An 18,516-nucleotide genomic window follows, 5' to 3' on the forward strand; every position below is an offset into this window, starting at 1 on the left:
TTTTTCCACAATAAAATAAATTTTGATTTTATATTATTTATTTATCCTTGCAATGGCGTGTATGAAAAATTGATGTTAGAATGTTTCTATTATTAGCAATAATGGATTTGATTCTTAATTAAGGAAATGTCGAGAATTTACCAAATAGGGAGAGTTTCTCATTGCCCAAGCTTCAATTGGACAGAAACTTGGAATCATGCAACTTGGTTGCACGATGAATGAGAAATTTCATATTTGGAAATTAGACTAATTCATTGACAAAGTGTTAAGTGAAGGACTAGGAGATCGAGTACACAAAGTTGCGTGTTGATCAAGTCCACCATAAGAGTAACAAGATATTCGTCATGATTTACTAAAGGTTTAGTAAATATGATTATACTTATAAGATTAAGTGTAATTCTGAATTGATTGAAAAAGTTTAAATCAATAGAAGAACGAATAAGAAGAATCAAGTAGGTAGAAAGATAAAAGTTTCTCCATTCTAAGAAGAAGGGAGAGTACCTTTTATGCTTTATGATAGGTCTTAATGATTAACAACCATATCTCAATTGATCCTCTAAGTTAGTCTTAGTATAATTGCATGTCTAAGAAGAGGAATCAAGAATTGAAGAAATGGTTAAATCAAGAAGTCAATCATATTTCGTTCCAAAACAAGTCTTAGAGTTAAGATTGTGACAATGAGTGAAAAGTATTAAGTTAAGAAGGTTTATAGCATTCATCAAATGTGGAAAGTTGTGATGTCTTGGATATGACAAAGACCAACTAGTACCAATTTATGAAGTGTTTTGATAAAAACTACACTAACTCTTGAATATTTGTTTGTCAAGAAATGTTTATTGACAAGAGAATCTTATATGTCAAGGAGTTAGTGGGAGTTTTAATAGTCTTGAAAGGTTTCAAAAACAAATCAAAATAGACCTTATCGATCATCACTAGCACACGAGTTGAGGTTTACAACCTATCGTGTTGACACTATATTGCGTCTGTGTCGTTCCAGTTGAGTTAATTATGCATGTGAGCCCTATGAGTTCTCATTTGAATGCATAAAAGGCAAGGACCTTGATCAATGAAAAGTACATTGATAGGAAAAGGTGAGCTGCTTAACTACTTGGAAGACATGGTGGGCAGCTGTGCAACCATAAGGCAAGAAATCAAGATTAAGAAAGTTCGGTCCATATGAGTTTGAATTTGTCGTGAACTTTGGTTTTGACAAATTCACATGGATAGGAATACATAATCCATTAAAATCTAATTTTCATAAGATTCCCTCCTTCATGAAAATGACTGTGAGGAAATGCTTTCACTAATAGAGATTTTAAGAAGATAGTGATTGTGAAATTGTATTCTCAAATTCGATTATGGTTACGGTATCCCTTTCCATGATTCGAATTGTGAGATCTGGCAATTAGTCTGAATTGTTTAGACACACATATGAGCTATCTATGACAAAGGTGTATAAGTTTAAGAAGCCTTGATAAAAGATTATTAAAGCATTGGGTATTAGAAATATGAACTTAAAGAAATTCAATAGGCATTGTTTTTCTGGAAGTTAAGATGGTTTCTGAATACATGTCAAAGCTAGTGGGAGCATAAGTGTTATGTTTATAATAATCATCTTGATAGTGGGAGCATAAATGTTATAATTGTATGATTATTAAGGCAAGTATTGCAAGTTAGCAATATTAATTATAGAAAACAAGAGTCATACCTTGCAAAGTTGTAAGGGTTGAATAGTTGTTTTGCTATAATTAAGGGAGAGAATATTATGCTTCATTTCAAATCTAAAGGCTTAGGTTGTGGAATGTTAATAATATTAGTCAAGGATACATAGTGTGTTCTCAAATTTCGATTATGATTACGGCATTCCTCTTCATAGTTCGAATTTTGAGAACGTAGCACATAAAATATTATGGCAGAAGATTGATAAAGTATCAAATCATTATGTAAGACATTTTGCATCGTGTCCCATATGCTTTGGGTATAGGATCGATTGCAAATGCTATAATATTTGACCATTCTAAAATTTTCCAAATGTCTAGCGCATTTAGAGGGAAAAAGGACAAGAATTGATTTTGACTAAGATAATTAAACAACTATCAAAGGACAATCCAAAGTTCGCCGAGGATCGGTCGCTTGTGAGTAGTTGGAAGTATAGTATTGGATGGACCATATCGACATTATTATGAATAGATAAGATTCTATTGAGAATGAGTTGTCATATGGTAAGTATGGAAAGATTTCCAAATTAGGAATTGAATATTGAAAATCTATGTCTAGATTAGAAACTTTATGCAAAAGGATGTTTAAAGGAATGTACTTTGAGTGAGAGACATCATTGCATAAAATGTTAGAATCTAGCATATTCTATAAGTGACAAGAATTTGATATTCTTTCACTTGTGAAAATGATTGGGAGTTGTGAAATGAGTATGATTGGAAATGTGTTCATTTGATCTATTTCACAAAGTAAGAACCATAGGTAAACATTGTGTGCATGCTATGAGCATGGGACAAGTGTAATACTTCAAGTAAGAAGTTGATTACCCGAAACAACAAATAATGAGTAATCGATATGGTGATAAATAAAAGGTGTTTTATTTATGCTCAAAGGTTTGAGGCCATATGGGATTAGTATTATTCTTGTGTTTCACTTTGCATGTTTTGACTTCCTGAATAATTTAATTGGTTTAGAACAGTCAAATTATTCGAACGGGCCACAGTCATTCATATGTTGGAAGTAGGTATGAATGAAGACTGTCGTGAATTGGTGTGTGGATTGTCTAAAGAGCATTAGACATAAGCAAATGTTTGCTGCAACGTTCATGAGTGCTTATGAATATGATTTGAGCATTGGGTTAAACCCACGCTCACTTGGATCACTTCATGGATTGTTATCACGAGTGATTGGTGAGACGATAACATCTTATATTCTTGAAACTGAGATGTCTGAGTTGTATCTTGCAAATCGGTTGCACATTGATAATATGTAAATGCACCAGTAACTTGGTGTCATAAAACATATTATTGTGTGTGATTCGGTGAGTGAGTGCAAGCGAGCATTGAATCAAGGTTTATCCGTTCTTTTTATCCAAATTAGGATAAAAGCGATATCTTTGGGCCCCTCGATGATTTAGTGATGACAAATGTAAATGCTCGGCCGGGCTAGGGCTAATTTGATTTGTTCAATTAGTCAGTCGTCATAAATCAGAAGTCGAGAAATAGTACAGAGAGAATGATTAGAAATCATGTCTCATACGATATCTAGAATGGAGGAATATATGATCCCTTATCTAAAGGACACGTGTATCTGATAGGATCAGAGTTGACAACGGCTTTGGAAAGCTACGATTGCAGATCAGGATCTGAAGTCATACGCAAAATAGTTATTAGACTTATCCAAGTGGGAGACTGTTGGATTAGTGTCTAAGTCCATAACTAATTTGGTATGTACTTGACCCGATGGTGCATGGTCCTTTTGGGTTGCCTTCACCAAAGCAACTTGATAGGATGAATTATCGAGATAAAGGATTAAATATGATTTATTAATATATTATGAGAATAATATATTAAAGGAGAAATCATATTGTTTAATTAATATTAGTCAAGAATTAATAAGAATTAAGTTTGTGACTAAAAGAGATTAATTAAACTAAAGGGACTGGAATTGTAATTATAAGATAATTGCAATTGGGCCATGGATTGCCTTATATTATAAGGTTGGACGAATTCTATGGGGAAACCCATTAGAAATCGTCCAAGGCCTTAAGGAAAGGAGTCCATGGGTTGCTTAGGGCTTAAGCATCCAAATTAGGGTTTCCTTGTTAGATAACCCTAATAGCCTCACTATATATAGAACCCTTATGCTCCAAAAACGTGGTGAACTTGTTCTCTAGGGTTTCCACACGTTTTGAGAGCCTCCTTCTCTTCTCTTCTTCATCCTCTTGCTCTTGGTGTTTGTGAACCATTAGAGGAGTGACATTTGTGACTCTAAGCTTTCTAAAGTCATTACAAGGAGAATTGTGATTGTTATTGCTACATAACAATCAAGGTATGATCTAAACCCTAATTTATATGTTATATTGATTATCATATTCTAGATCTAGGGTTTATAGTCTTGGATAAATTGCATGTACAATAGAGAAACCTAGATCCAAGCATTAGGGTTTGTATGAGCACATAGGATGTTCTTAAAGCCAAAAACCCATCACATATATATATATATATATATATATATATATATATGTTAAGAATATATGTATATATCTATTATCGCATGATAACAATAATAAAAATATTATTAGAGAGAAGAATAAAAGTATATTAATACCTAAATACTCTATGCTAATATTTATATACACCAAGATAGATTAGCGTTGTCTAGATAGAGTTGGTATTAGGAGTTTAATAGGTATGCCTGTTAAGAAAGATAAAACTTATTATAGATACCTAGTTCAATAGTGGGTAGTCTTGTTCCGGATATGTGTGTGTAAGTTAGGAACATACAATAGAGTTTTGTTCCTTGAAACTTCCAGGTGTTGATGTTACGAAATACTTACCAGAGTACAAATCGTATTCATTTTTGGATGACCAGGAATGGTGGTTCCAGATTAGACAACTGTAATAGTGTTTGTGGTTATTCTTTAGGGTGACCAGAAATGGTGGGCCCAGATCAAACAAATGTAACGATATGTCTGTATAATCCTTTGGGTGATCAGAAGCGGTGGGCCCAGATCAAAGAACTGTAAAGGTATGTATGGTCATCTTCCAGATGAAAAACACTAGATTCGTAAGAAATGACTAATCCTTTATGATAATTGTAAACTAGGATCTATAAGGATCGATTGGGGTGGGTATGTTTAGGTATGCGGGTTTATAGATATCCATGTCGGAGACACATCTATATATTGTTTGGTAACAGTTGGTTTTGCATATATATATATATATATATATATATATATATATATATATATATATATATAGAGAGAGAGAGAAGTAAGTTCAAATATTTCTTACATCTATTGTATGTTAGAATGCACCAATAAGAATTCAGTAAACATTAAATGTATATTAAATGATATTCATTCTTATAATTCTTTTTATAGAAACTAATTAAATTCTTCATTAATGTCAATAATAATATTCTTTCAGAATGAATTCACATAAAAACCTATATACACGAATTCATTCTGAAAAAAATATTATTGCTGACATTAATAACGAATTTAATTAGTTTCCATAAAGAGAAAATTATAATTACGGATATCATTTATATATATATATATATATATATATATATATATATATATATATATAAAATTATGGAAACCATTTAATATCTATCATTATTTAATGAAATAATAATATAATTTTACTAAATTCCTATTGGTGCATTCTAGCACACAATAAATGTAACAAACACTTTAACCTAGCCCTATATATATATATATATATATATATATATATATATATATATATATATATATATATAGACACACACACACACACAAATTGAGGCATTGAAATCTCTATATACTCGCTAGATTTTCCAACTTGACCCACTAAGTTTCTTTGTATTACAAGTAGCGATATGAAGATACTGATAAATAGTTATCTGACAAGAGATTTAAGGAATTTATAGGTTGCAAGAATATTGATGTCACACTACGTAGGAATTCCAAATTTTCGTCCCAAATATCCAATATGGTATATTAAATATTTGGATCATTATGCTCTAGAATGTTAATTGGCTCATTCACACACTTAATCACATTGGATACCTCACCCCAAAATTACCACCATTTCCCTTCCCTATATTCGTTATGGTTGAGTGAATGTCATAGAAGCAACATGAGTTTTATTATTACAATCAAATCCAAGCAACCTTTTCAAATTAACAAGTGCGATTTCCTAATTCATATAATGTAGAGAGTCTATTATGTCATTGTGTACTAACTTGGAAAAATGAACAAAGGCAAAGGGTTATTCTAAGTTTAGACATTTTGTTTGCAATTAAAACATCTACCACTAACCCAAATTGGACACAAGTATTTCATATACTGTTTTAGTAAAGTTGGCTGGACAATTCACAAAATAAACATTTTGAGATACTTTTGAAGCATTGTCTCTGAAACTCCCATACACAAACCCTCCTTGTTGCTGACATGAATTATCGCAATCAAAGCACCTAATAAATCAGACGATGATCGATCGTCATTTGAACCCGTCGGTGTTCAAAAAAAGCAAAAATAAAAAACTAGTTCGCCACCATCAATATCAATTTATACACGAATTATATTTAACATGAAATTTATGTATGTTGGCTCTTTGAACTATAGATTGTTTTTAAGAAAACCCTAATATCTTATCTAAAAAAATCAAAATATTAGATTGTTTCCAAAATAATCTTAAGCTATAGATTGTTTTTAAGAAAACCCTAATATCTTATCTAAAAAAATCAAAATATTAGATTGTTTCCAAAATAATCTTAAGCTTCTTCATGTTTCTTGATATTTTTATAAATAAACAATAATTTTGTTATATTATGTAGATAAAGATGACAACTTTTAGATAATTAGTATTATTTTATATACCTATCTTTTTTGACAACTTTGACTAAATCATGTATATATCTATCAATAATATTATATGGGGAAAGTTAGTTATTGGTCGGTATAATATTTGTACATATTAGTTTGTTTAAGTATACTATTAGGTTAATACGTTTTATGCTAAATTTTATACTAACAACCTACTTTTTAATTTTTTTATTCTTTTAAACAAATTTTTTTATAGAGACTTGTAATATATATATATATATATATATATATATATATATATATATATATATATATATATATATATATATATATATATATATATATATGCAATTTTATCCAACAATTTTTGTTATTTCTCGTTAAATATCAGCATTATTCAGATTTTGATGGAATTTAAAGAACATTGTTTAGGATGTCAACAATGTATTGAGTTCTATAAAAATTTAATGGAACAAAACTTTGTAAAAAAAATATTTATCTATTAATCATTTTATATTCAAAAAGTTTTATCTTTTCAATAAACCATTCAAAGACAATATTCATGGAATGTTAATATGACATTTTCATTATGATTAATTTTGATTCGCTGAATGTGAAATAAATAAATATTATATAATATTTAACCATTTTTCAAATTATGGAATGTTTTTACATAAAACAAACCAGATGTAGTTTGTTATCTTTTATATCTTTTATAAGATGAATAAAACTTACCCATATTAAATTATTATTTATTATAACTTGTTCAACATAAACTTATTCTTGATATTTTCTATATGCTTTAGTACAGAATGCATGTGGTTGTTGTCCACTACTACGAGAGACACATGTGAACGGATTGAAAATTAACTTTTTGAAGCACAAAGTTATTCAATCACCACGACCAAAATAACGTAAAGTTATTTGTGCCTCTTATTTTGGCGCACTCATCTGTTAGTTTAATGAAGACCATCTTGTCTATTTCCTACCTTCCCCTTATTTTATTTTTCAAAACAGAAATCTGTTTTGTTGTTGTTGTCGTGTTGTATTCATATACCCAAGAGCTTAATGAGTAGGGCAAAAACTAATGATTTATTTCATAAATCTTTCTCTGTTTTATGAGGAGAACTCAACCCATCAAATCATAAACGCCACATAAATTATTCGTGATTCATTAAAATCAAAATAAACAAAAGTATGTAACTAAGTATCAACCAAACAAGCACTCAAGACCAATTTGTGTTCTGGTGAAGAATTAATCTTTAATTCTTAATAAAAGTGTAATCAAAACTCAACATGATGATTCACGATCGAGACTAGCACCCAAGTTATTAAAAGGTAACATTAATCAATATGGTTCCTAATTTGATAAAGAATGATCAATTATAAGATGTAGCAGAAAAAATGATTAACTTGCATGGTCTGAAAGGGGATGGTAGGTTGGGGTGCATGGTGGGCACCAATAGTCATTATACTAAGAGTAAGTTACATGTTTGGTCTCTATAGTTTCATGAACGTATCGTTTTTAGTCCACAAAGATATGATCTCTATTTGTAACATTTGTAATAGGTTTGGTCCCCTGCTCTAACCACCATTAAATTAGAACCGTTAATAAGGTAGCTACCACGAAAATTTACATGAAACATGTGTTATTAATTATTGATGTCAATGAAGATGGAGCTTTCAATTCATCATCTCGCCGTGGAATGTTGTAGATTTCAAATATTTCATATCTAAGATCTAAGATTACAACTAGGAGTTGATAATCCACCCCCAAGTTTCCCACCATAGAACTCATTCACTATGCAATCCATAGCAATTCGAAGGCATTGGTTAACGTCATAATTACCTGATTAGATCTTTTGTAGTTTTGTGCACTACCAGTCCAAACACCTTTTAATATACCATTAAATAAAGTTGATTCATGTACGTATTTCTTGGAATGATTGGAAGCTTGAATGACCATTTCATCCTATACTAGTTTCTGCCTATGGTTTTCTTTTCAAATTTCAAGGTTGAGATATTCCCTTTGTTGCACCCATTCACTTGGCGAGATTGTACTCGAGTTTTGACTTCCATCACCCAACCTAAGGCTAGGCAGACCCACAAATGTTTTTTGGTTAGGGAATTTTTTAGTGGTTAGACATTTCCCCAAAACTAATTTTTTACCAAGGTGTTTAATTGTTGTAAGTTAGACCATTGAATTTTATTAAATCTGAAAAAATATATATTATCTGTAACACCCGATCTTTTGTAACAATGATTTACTATGGTTTTTAGGAATATATTAAAGCTTAATTATCACAAGTTGGTTTAACAAAAACTTTTTATTAACATCGGGTATACAATTGATATTACACAAACCATTGTATGACACATGCACCTTACAAGAAAAGAACTATGTCCAATATTTTTCAAAAGCTTGATACTAATCTCCACATTTTCTATTTCTTTGTATCTAGAATACATGACATTAAATAAAATATACGTAAGATAAAAAATGTCTTGTGAGTCATAAGAATTTAGACACAAATCATATATGATAAGAACTCAGTTGAATATTTTACATATTTTAAAATACTTTGAGGCTAAGGCTATGCAATGCATGTCTTTACTCAATGCAAACTTACAAGTCCTCCCCGTATCTTTTATCTTTTCTTTATCTCACAACTATATGCCGAATTTGGTGTCCATAGGACATAACTTTCGGTAATAAACTGAATCTGGCTTATCATGGTAAATGAACAGATCAACCACCACGATATCCGAATACTAAACAATTACTTTGCAATGGGAGATACCAGCCCAATAGTGTCTTACTTATCCCTTATAAGAAACTATGGCTAGACTTTTATTTATTTATTCATGTAACACCCGGTTCCAGGTAAGCATTATTTTGGAATTTCTGACTAAAATCTTAGAGATTAAATATTGGTCACGACGTGAGCACTTAAGTGTCACGACATGACCCAATTGAAGATTCACACATTTCTTTGGGACTCATGACGTGAGCCCTTATGGGTCATATGTGAGACCTGGCTGCGAGGAAAACCCTAATTTTGGGAGATTTACTATGTATTTAAAGGAAGTGATGGCTAGGGTTAGCTCACCCTCAGTCTCCATAACCTCCTATCACTCATCCTTGAAACCCTAGAATCCCATAGTTGAAACCACAGCATCCTATAGTTGATTTGATCTTATTTGTTGTGATTTCTAAAAAAGAAGAAGAAGGGGAAGAGCATCTAGTACTCCATCTTAGCATTAAAGCCTCACCATCATTCATCTTCACACCTTTTGGACCATCGTGAGGTTCAAGTTCAATGCTTTATGAGTTAATAAGCTTAAATCTAAGTTTTTATGCCTTATCTTTCATGTATAAGATGATATAGTGTTTAGGATCCATAAAGTTGCCAACTTTATGGATCTCCAGTGTCCCTATGATGGAATAGATGTTAGATCTGAAGTATGTATGGGCTTTGAGACTCTTGTATGAGCTTCTAATGCCATTTCTTCCTTTTGTGCCCTAGTTTGTGTTTGAGACATGCATTGGACATGCATATCCAAAAAGCCACGATTTTTATGATGTTTTGTAGTAGATAAGACATTCTAGAAGTGTTGGTTACTTGTCTAAAAGGATTAAGAGCTTATTGTATAAAGCTGTTCGGAACCCTTATCACAACGTGGGCACTTATGGCTCACGACGTGAGAATGGATACACCCGACTATTCTGTCTTTTTAGGTCACGACATGACCACTAGATGGTCACAACATGACGACTGGTTGAATGACTTTTGCATGGGGATTTTGACTTTGACCGTTGACTGTTGACAAAGTTTGACTTTAGGTCAATTAGAGTGATTTGAGTAGTAGATTGAGGCTTGGTCCCTGTTTGTTGTATATATAACCTGAATAACTGGTATTTTGAGCAGTATTCAGTTCAACTATCTCTCAGACATTGATGTGAGTTTTCCTTATTGTACTCGTGGGTCGAAGGCACTAATGTCGGCCCTCTAGTTATTATATCCTGGTGTTTAGGATGATGTTATGTTAGTTATATGTTAGACTGGTAGATTTGTATGATTACCTATATTCATTGGTGATATGTTAGACTAGTAGATCTTTATTATTACCTGTACTTGTTGGCTATTGTTATAGTTTTATATGTCGACATGTTATTGTATTGTGGGGTTAAGACAATCATACTTCGTTCTGAATGGCAAGATACATGGGCAGTCTAGTAGATACTATAGACCTGAGAAAATGGTCCAACTTATGTTATAGGCTCGAGAGCGGTCCAACAAATGTTGTAGGCTTAGTGACGGTTCGACCTAGCACTACAGGCCTGATTATGTGCATTGTATGATTTTGTTGTGTGTGGTACTTTGGGGAACTCACAAACTTTGGGCTTACAATTTGATTTTATGGTTTCAGGTACAGGAACAAGGCAAAAGCGTGATTGTGAACATTATCCTGAATTTTTATATATGACTTATGACCTTGGGATACTCTGATTCATGATTATAATTTTGAGAAACTATGTTTTTATGTAATTTATGAATTTTGGAATGGTTTTAAAAATGATTTTTTTCATGATTTTAAGATGTTACAACTTACTTGCTGTGCTATATACTCGAATGATGTGTAATCAATCTTTCTTTTTTCAAGGCTCAATCACATGCACAGTGTTATGCTTAACAAAATAATCATAAGGAAACATATAATGTTAAGTCATTTCATATCAAAACATATAATTCAAATTTTCTTAACAAGATCATATATTGTGATACCTTTAAAGTATCATAGTTCATATATATAAACTTTAAAAATTATATATCATTAAGCAAAATCTTATTTTTTAAGCCATGTCCTCTTATAAAAGCTTCTTATAATTCACCTGATATAACGAATATATTTCTCATCTCCTGAATAGTTTTCACGATAACTTTTGATATCTTTTATTATATGAGATTGCATTCTTTAGAAATATGGTGTGATTAACATTCATGCGAGGTTCTTCTATTTATACAAGTCTTCAAATGTGCCATACAATTTGTAAAGCTTACTTATTCTTAAAAATTGACACCTAGATGTTAAGAATCAACACATATCTTTAATTTTGACAAGAATAAATGTTAGTACATTATCTATGTGAATCACTAAATGGTGCATTTACTATTCCAATTATGTAGCTCGTAGCTAATGACTAATCAATGAATCTTGCTATAGAATCCATATATCTCACTATACTTATGTAAATATCCCTCAATTAATTGGATATCTGATAATGATTCTTAACCTCACATATATTAGAAAGAAATATGTATCATAATAATTTACATATATAGCCCCTAAAAAACATATATGTACACATTTATAAAAACTTAACTAATTTAAATTATGGTTCCTTATCATGACATATAATGTTTGATAAAAATATATTTCTTTCAGATTTTTAATTTCAGACTTATATTCAAAATATTATATATTTTGGTCCTCAAATCAGCAACTCTTAAAAAACATATTTTTCGTATCTTGTCTTCAAAAATCTACATCTTCTAATAAATAAAACTTAAAAATGACACGTGTCAGTTTTTTAAAATGTCTCTTTGATACGTAACATTTTTCTATGATTTTTATTATTTCCTTTTTTTTTGTAACAAATCAAATTCGATTCAAATTTCGAAAATATAAAATCATATCCTAATAACATTATTATGTTTATTTTGCTTAACAAATTAATTCATAATTATTTACAATCGACAATATCTTGGTTTTTTTTATATTTATTATTTTTTTATCTATACACTTTTTCTAACAATTTTATTAATATTGTGGCGGTAATTGCCTACATTCCTCTGGTATAGGTCCACCCTTTGGCCAAGGCATCAAATCAAGTCTCCACATGAGCCAAATAAATTAAGGCTTCTTCATGTACTCATGAACAAATGGATGCGGGTTCTCTACAAAAAAAGCTCCAAAATAGTCTTTTTGGTTAATACATGCTCTATTCTTATTCCATTGATGTTATTTTGATGGTGTTCTGTTTCATTAGTTTTAAGAGGTCAGTTCATGTTCGAGATTGCTAGAGATGAAACATTTGGGTTTGTTATTGTTAGGATTAAGGAAACTTAAAACTTAAAAGAATACAACTTTAGTGGAATGTTGAAGACAAAAACGAGTAAAAGAACAAGAGTGATATTTAAGTGGTTCACTCAATCTACTGATCAAGCTACGTCCACTAAGAAAACTAGATATATTTTATGATACATAATTATGTATATTTTACAATATTTTGTGTATTAATCATGGATATAGTCGATGAGTATTTATAGGAAGATTTCCCTTGTAATCAATGCCAAAGAACCATGAACCATGCCCAATCGTACAAGACAACATTTATCTTGAAAGTCGTGGAAGTTAGAACATGCCAATAGATGCAAATTGTTATAATTACTCCAAAGATAGTTACCATTCAACTGTCTATTTGTTATAATTACTCTAAAGATAGTTGCTACTCGTCCTGACGTCTTCAACCCTTCTTTTGTTGGGGAAATTCGAAATAGGGTTATTGAAAATCTGGATCACAAACAAGAATCGTGCAAACACTTTCATTGTTTGATATTTCGACCCTATATGTCTTGGGTATCACGAAATCCAAACTTGGGATAATTCCTGATGCAACAATTCCGATTTAAGGCACACAATCAGAATCGGTTGAAGAAGATGAAGTGAAAGAACGTTCTGTGTTTTCGTATGTGTTTCAATAGCCGTTTTCACAGGTTTATCCAATCAACGGATAAGTCACAACCGTTTCCATCTTTTAAGAATTACAAATTAGACCTTGTAATGTCTTTTCAAGAATGACAAATTAGACCTTGTAATGTCTTAAAACACTTGTTAATATTTAGGGTTCGGTACTAATAAAATCACCAACCATCTTTTAAGAATTACAAATTCGTATGTGAAAGAACGTTCTGTGTTTTCACTTGTCAACCCCCGACTTGACACAGTAGATTAGGGTTCGGTACTAATAATATTTAGTAAATACAAATGTGCACTCCCGCACCTCCTAACTTGTATTATAACTAAAACATTATTCTTGAAACACTTGTTAATTCCATTACACTAAAATATATTTGGTGATAAAATCACCAACATCTTGCTTGAGAAAACAAATGGTAGTGGGGTGTTTTTGTTACGTTGAAGGGAATAAAAAACTTTGCAAGAAAATCTAAGGTAACTATTTTTTTTTTTCTTATTAATGGCTTTTATTGTTTATAAATGGTTTTGTTTAACATTAGCATGTGGGTTTATCACCTTGTTATATATGTATGTAACATATTTTCATCCAACGAATATCATGTGTAAAGCTTCCAATCATCCTACACATACATGAAATAACTCACACATAAGGTTGTATATTTAGTTTTGACCATGGTTCCAAAGACAATTTCTATATCATAATCGAATCGGAACTATGTGATACATTAGGCCTGGTCTTCGGTTCTAAGATGTGGCTTAAAAAAACAACACCAATCGGTCTAAGACCATGCTCACCCAAAATTTAGAGAGCGTTTTAGTGTTTTACAATTTCAAACTAAAAATATTGTATCTATATATTGGCCTAAAAAATTCATATTGGGCTCAACATTTCACAAATGAGATCCACTTCCCATTACAACATTTAGCAAACCCGTTTTCCTTTAAGTTTTTCGTAGTCCAAATTTGATAAAATGTTTTATAGCATTCACAAGGCTTTCTCACCACTGCCAAATGTATTTTTATTTGTATAATATGGTTAACTAGATAAATATTTGTGTGTGCTGCCATAAAAAAATTATATAGTTAATAATTGATAAATACATGTTGAAAATAATGATGTTATTGACATTAATTATGAAATAATAATACATAATATAGGTTGATATGTAAAATCGTAATTATTTTGAACCATAAAATTAGATAAATATTTATTATAACTGTATCATTTAATGACCTCTACTTGCGAATTGCGCCTGATTAAAACTAAATATGGTTTTCCATTTAAGGTTACTTTTAACATTATGGTTAATTAATTTAGAAATTATTTATTTGACATGTTTTAATTCAATAATTATAATTATTTGAAATCCTATTTGAAATGCTAACCATTTGTAAGGTAAAATAATATGAATTATAAATTAATATTCCTTTTAACTATTATTATTGCTAATTAATTTAAAAAGCACTTATTTTAAAACAATAAGTTATTATAAAAAACGAATTTTACTTTTTAGATATATTTTAATAGAAAATGATCGTAATAGCATTTTTCTAAAGTTTTACTACAAAATTGTCATAAAAATGGGATTTTTTTTTTGACCAAATTAGCTATACTTTTTACAGTCTACCATGTACTAAAATGTGGCTGGCCTACAAAATGTTATTTTTTTTTATTTTGAGATTTTCGCAAGTCTCACACCTATAAAAATCTATGAGGCATGTGAAAGTATTTTTATTTTTTCAGATTTTTATAGGTCATCTTTGTGATTAGGAGAATCTAAATTGTATGATGATTGTTATGAAGCAAAGTGATTTCTTTTTGAAATTTTTGTAGGTCACTCTTATGATTCGGAGAACCCAAATGGTATGATGATTGTTATGAAGTTTATATGCAAAAGATATGAAATTTATTTTTCATTATTTTCACCGAATAATCTATTTTAGATTTAAAAAAATATGACTTTTCGACATTTAAATTGAGAGTTCAATATGCCCATGAAAATCTATTGTTATAAAAACATAATAAAAAAATCAGTTTAAACAGAACTTTTATGTGAAATTTATGAATGATCAAAAATTGTTTTGTTTTGTTTTATTTATTTTTTTTTCATATTTTGATTAAGTAACATAATTTGAAGCTAAAATAATATGATTTTTCGACATTCAAATTTAGAGTGTAATATGTCCAATAAAAACCCTTGTTATAAAGAACACAAGGCTCAAATGTAGTTGGTATGAAATCCAAAGTTTAAAAAAAATAATAGATAAGTATAAAAATCTACATTTTTACATATAGTCCACTTGTGAAAAGTGTCTATTTTGGACTTTTTTTTATTTTTATTTATTTATTTTTATTATCTTCTTGCATATTTTCTAAAAAACATCTTATAGGAAATAATACTGTTATGGCCATTTTTTCTATTTTTTTTTTATAATTAATTTGACATTTTAAATTTTATATTAAAACATTTAAATATTTTTAAATATTTAAAAGAAAAAAACGTAGTTTTTACTGTTTAGAACATTTTAAACTTTAAAGTTTACTTGAACACTCTCACGTACAACACACTCGCATTCGCATACCCTGCATTTCTAGGGTTCACTTCCTCGTTCTTCCTCTTCCGGCTTCTGGATTCAAATACGAGGTATTAATCTGTAATTCCTATTTTACTTTTTGCTGTTTCCGATTATCGTTACACTGTTTTAAGCCCTTTTTTCTTCAATCGTGACATTCAATCTCATTTGTGTTTGTCTAATACACGCAGCGACTAAAACTATTCGAAAGTACTAGGAGTTACCATTAAACCCACCTACCCCTCCCCTCATCGTGTTACCAGTTAGTCAGTCTTCTGCATATATTAGGCTCTTTAGATTCTTGAATTATGTCTGTCAATTCAGATTATCCATGATATGCATCTTCCGAAGCTAACAAGTAACAATCCTTGTTCTATATGGTTAGCCATGTTCCAGTTAAAGGGTTATTTATTAGGGTTTATTTTAGATTTTTGACTGGTTTGAATTCTTAATGTTAATTGGGATAAATTTTAGAACTGTGGGATATTGAGATACATGGTTGTTGTTTGTTTGATTAAAATTCTCATGTTTTTATTGTATGATACTATGATTCGGATGATTTGTTTGTTGATGCAGCTTATGAGTAATTTTAAACTTTACATTCGATAAAGTTTTGATTTTTTTAAGAAATACTGCTTGCTAGATTAAATTTTTAATAGCCTAATGTAGCTGTTTTGTGTTGAAGTTCTAACAGACCACTTCCTTTTGACTCAACGCTTAATTTTTTTACATATAATTTGTATGTTTATCTATTCAAGTGCTAATTTTGACTTACTACAAAAAGACCGACTTAATTTTTTACAAATAATATTATTCATCTGTCTGATTCTTGATTTATGACAGATGTCACAACGAGGTGTTTGGCAGCTTCAAAAGCTTACAGTGAGCTACTGTAATTGGGGTGGAAGTAGTAGGGGAATTAGGTGAAATATTGAGTCTGATCTAATGTTACATTTATGGAATATACATCTAGTTCTAGGCTTACAAATTTATGCTATGTGTAGGGCATTTATGGAATCTCACTTGCCAGCATTTAAAGAAAACAACCCTCAACTAGAGGTGGTTACCGAGCTTAACCGTGGTCAACACCCATTTCTAAAGGGATCATATAGTACGACTTTCTCTCTCTCTCTCTATATATTATTTATTGTCGTTCCCATAATTTGTTCTTATTTAAAGCTGCTGTTTGATATGCCTCTTACTGGGTCTGGTAAGAAATTGAGTCTGACTTAGTTAGAGTGTGACTTAATCAGAAATGTGTTTGTTTGGTTAGAGAACAAGAATGAGCGTGTTGTATCTGTGATGAACATGACTCCAGAAGATGTATTGCTTTGTGCAACAAGGCTTAGAAATTCACTTGGAAGAAAGGTGGTGAAGTTGAAGACTAGGCATGTTACCAAACACCCCAGTGTACAAGGAACATGGACCACAGACTTGCAGATTTGAAGCACAAGATTTTCATTTGTCAAAAAAAAGAAATGTTTTTAGTGTTTTCTTGGTTAATTTCCCTTGATGATTAAAGATTTGCATTAGATTCTTGGCAATTTGGCATGCATGTTTATGTATGACTAAGTAAGATAGCTTCTATTCTCTAATATAAATGGTTCATTTATTGGGCACTATATTGGTACTTGTTTTTGAATGAGTGTTTGTTTTGTTTATATTTTTAACAATTATTCATCCATTCAAGAACATTTTTATTTTATCATTTTTAATCATGTTCTAGTTTTACATCTTTAATATTTGGGATAACCAAGAATAGTCATTTAGTAAATAGGTATCACAATATGACCACAAGTTAATGAAACGCAAAAATAACCGTATTTGAAAATTTGAAAATATTGAACTAGTTGTTTTTTCATCTTTGTTTTTGTTTCACTGACTTTCTCGCTGATCTTCTTCCCTCACATCACTTAATTGATCCAACTCACTTTTTCTTTTCAATGATCTTTTTTTAATCGAAATACATCTTCTCTTCTATCCTAATGAAAGAGTACCCAAATGCCCTGCATGCCACGTGGCAATTGCTGAGCACCCTCCCATCAAGATAAGCTTATAAAATTGGTTTAAAGCCAAAAGTAAATCTCTTTTTGCAGATAATCTATTTAATGGATCTTTATGTAAGGTATGCATCTTTGTTATATTTTATTGACAAAACTTCAAAAATGGTCCCTATGGTTTTCAAAAATATCAAGTTTAGTCCTTAAGTTCAAAAAACCTCACAGATGGTCCATGTAGTTTCAAAACTTTTAACAAATGGTTCTTTTCGTTAACTCCGTTAGTTTTTGGCGTTAAGTGGAGGGTATTTATGTCATTTCACTGTCACAGGAACATTTATGACCATTTATGAAGATTGCCTTATTTTTTTTATAAAAAAAAAAGAAAAAATATAATTATTTAATATTAAAGTGTCCCACACACACTCTCTCTCTCTCTCTCTCTCTCTCTCTCTCTCTCTCTCTCTCTCTCTTATGGTGAAGAAAACTCAAGCACCACCACCATTGGAAATATGCAAAACCACCACCTGAAATCAACCATTAGTCGACTTTCCTGTCCACCTCTAACAACAATTATCACTAACCACTAGTAAACCACTAAAACTAACCAACGACATCAAATCTGAATGAAATTCAAATCTCAAATAA

At 30.6% G+C, this 18,516-nt stretch overlaps 1 protein-coding gene across 1 annotated transcript; it reads left to right on the top strand.

Annotated features, from left to right (window-relative positions):
- The first annotated feature begins 15,804 nt into the window (after window positions 1–15,804).
- Window positions 15,805–17,493, top strand: LOC145059281 (large ribosomal subunit protein mL43-like). Its single transcript, XM_079007135.1, has 4 exons — window positions 15,805–15,942; window positions 16,715–16,794; window positions 16,876–16,982; window positions 17,145–17,493. Exons 2-4 carry the CDS (start codon window positions 16,715–16,717, stop codon window positions 17,315–17,317), a joined length of 360 nt encoding a protein of 119 aa, XP_078863261.1. The 5' UTR covers window positions 15,805–15,942; the 3' UTR covers window positions 17,318–17,493.
- The last annotated feature ends 1,023 nt before the right edge of the window (window positions 17,494–18,516 follow it).

This window comes from Lactuca serriola, chromosome 6 (genome assembly GCF_051521515.1).
Source record: "Lactuca serriola cultivar US96UC23 chromosome 6, Lser_US96UC23_V15, whole genome shotgun sequence".
In the NCBI taxonomy this organism is placed as follows: domain Eukaryota; kingdom Viridiplantae; phylum Streptophyta; class Magnoliopsida; order Asterales; family Asteraceae; genus Lactuca; species Lactuca serriola.

Coding starts and splice junctions, on each gene's coding strand:
- LOC145059281 (XM_079007135.1), top strand. CDS start 16,715: ATGTCACAACGAGGTGTTTGGCAGCTTCAAAAGCTTACAGTGAGCTAC. Junction 16,795..16,875: donor GGAAGTAGTAGGGGAATTAG/GTGAAATATTGA, acceptor TGCTATGTGTAG/GGCATTTATGGAATCTCACT. Junction 16,983..17,144: donor ATTTCTAAAGGGATCATATA/GTACGACTTTCT, acceptor TTGTTTGGTTAG/AGAACAAGAATGAGCGTGTT.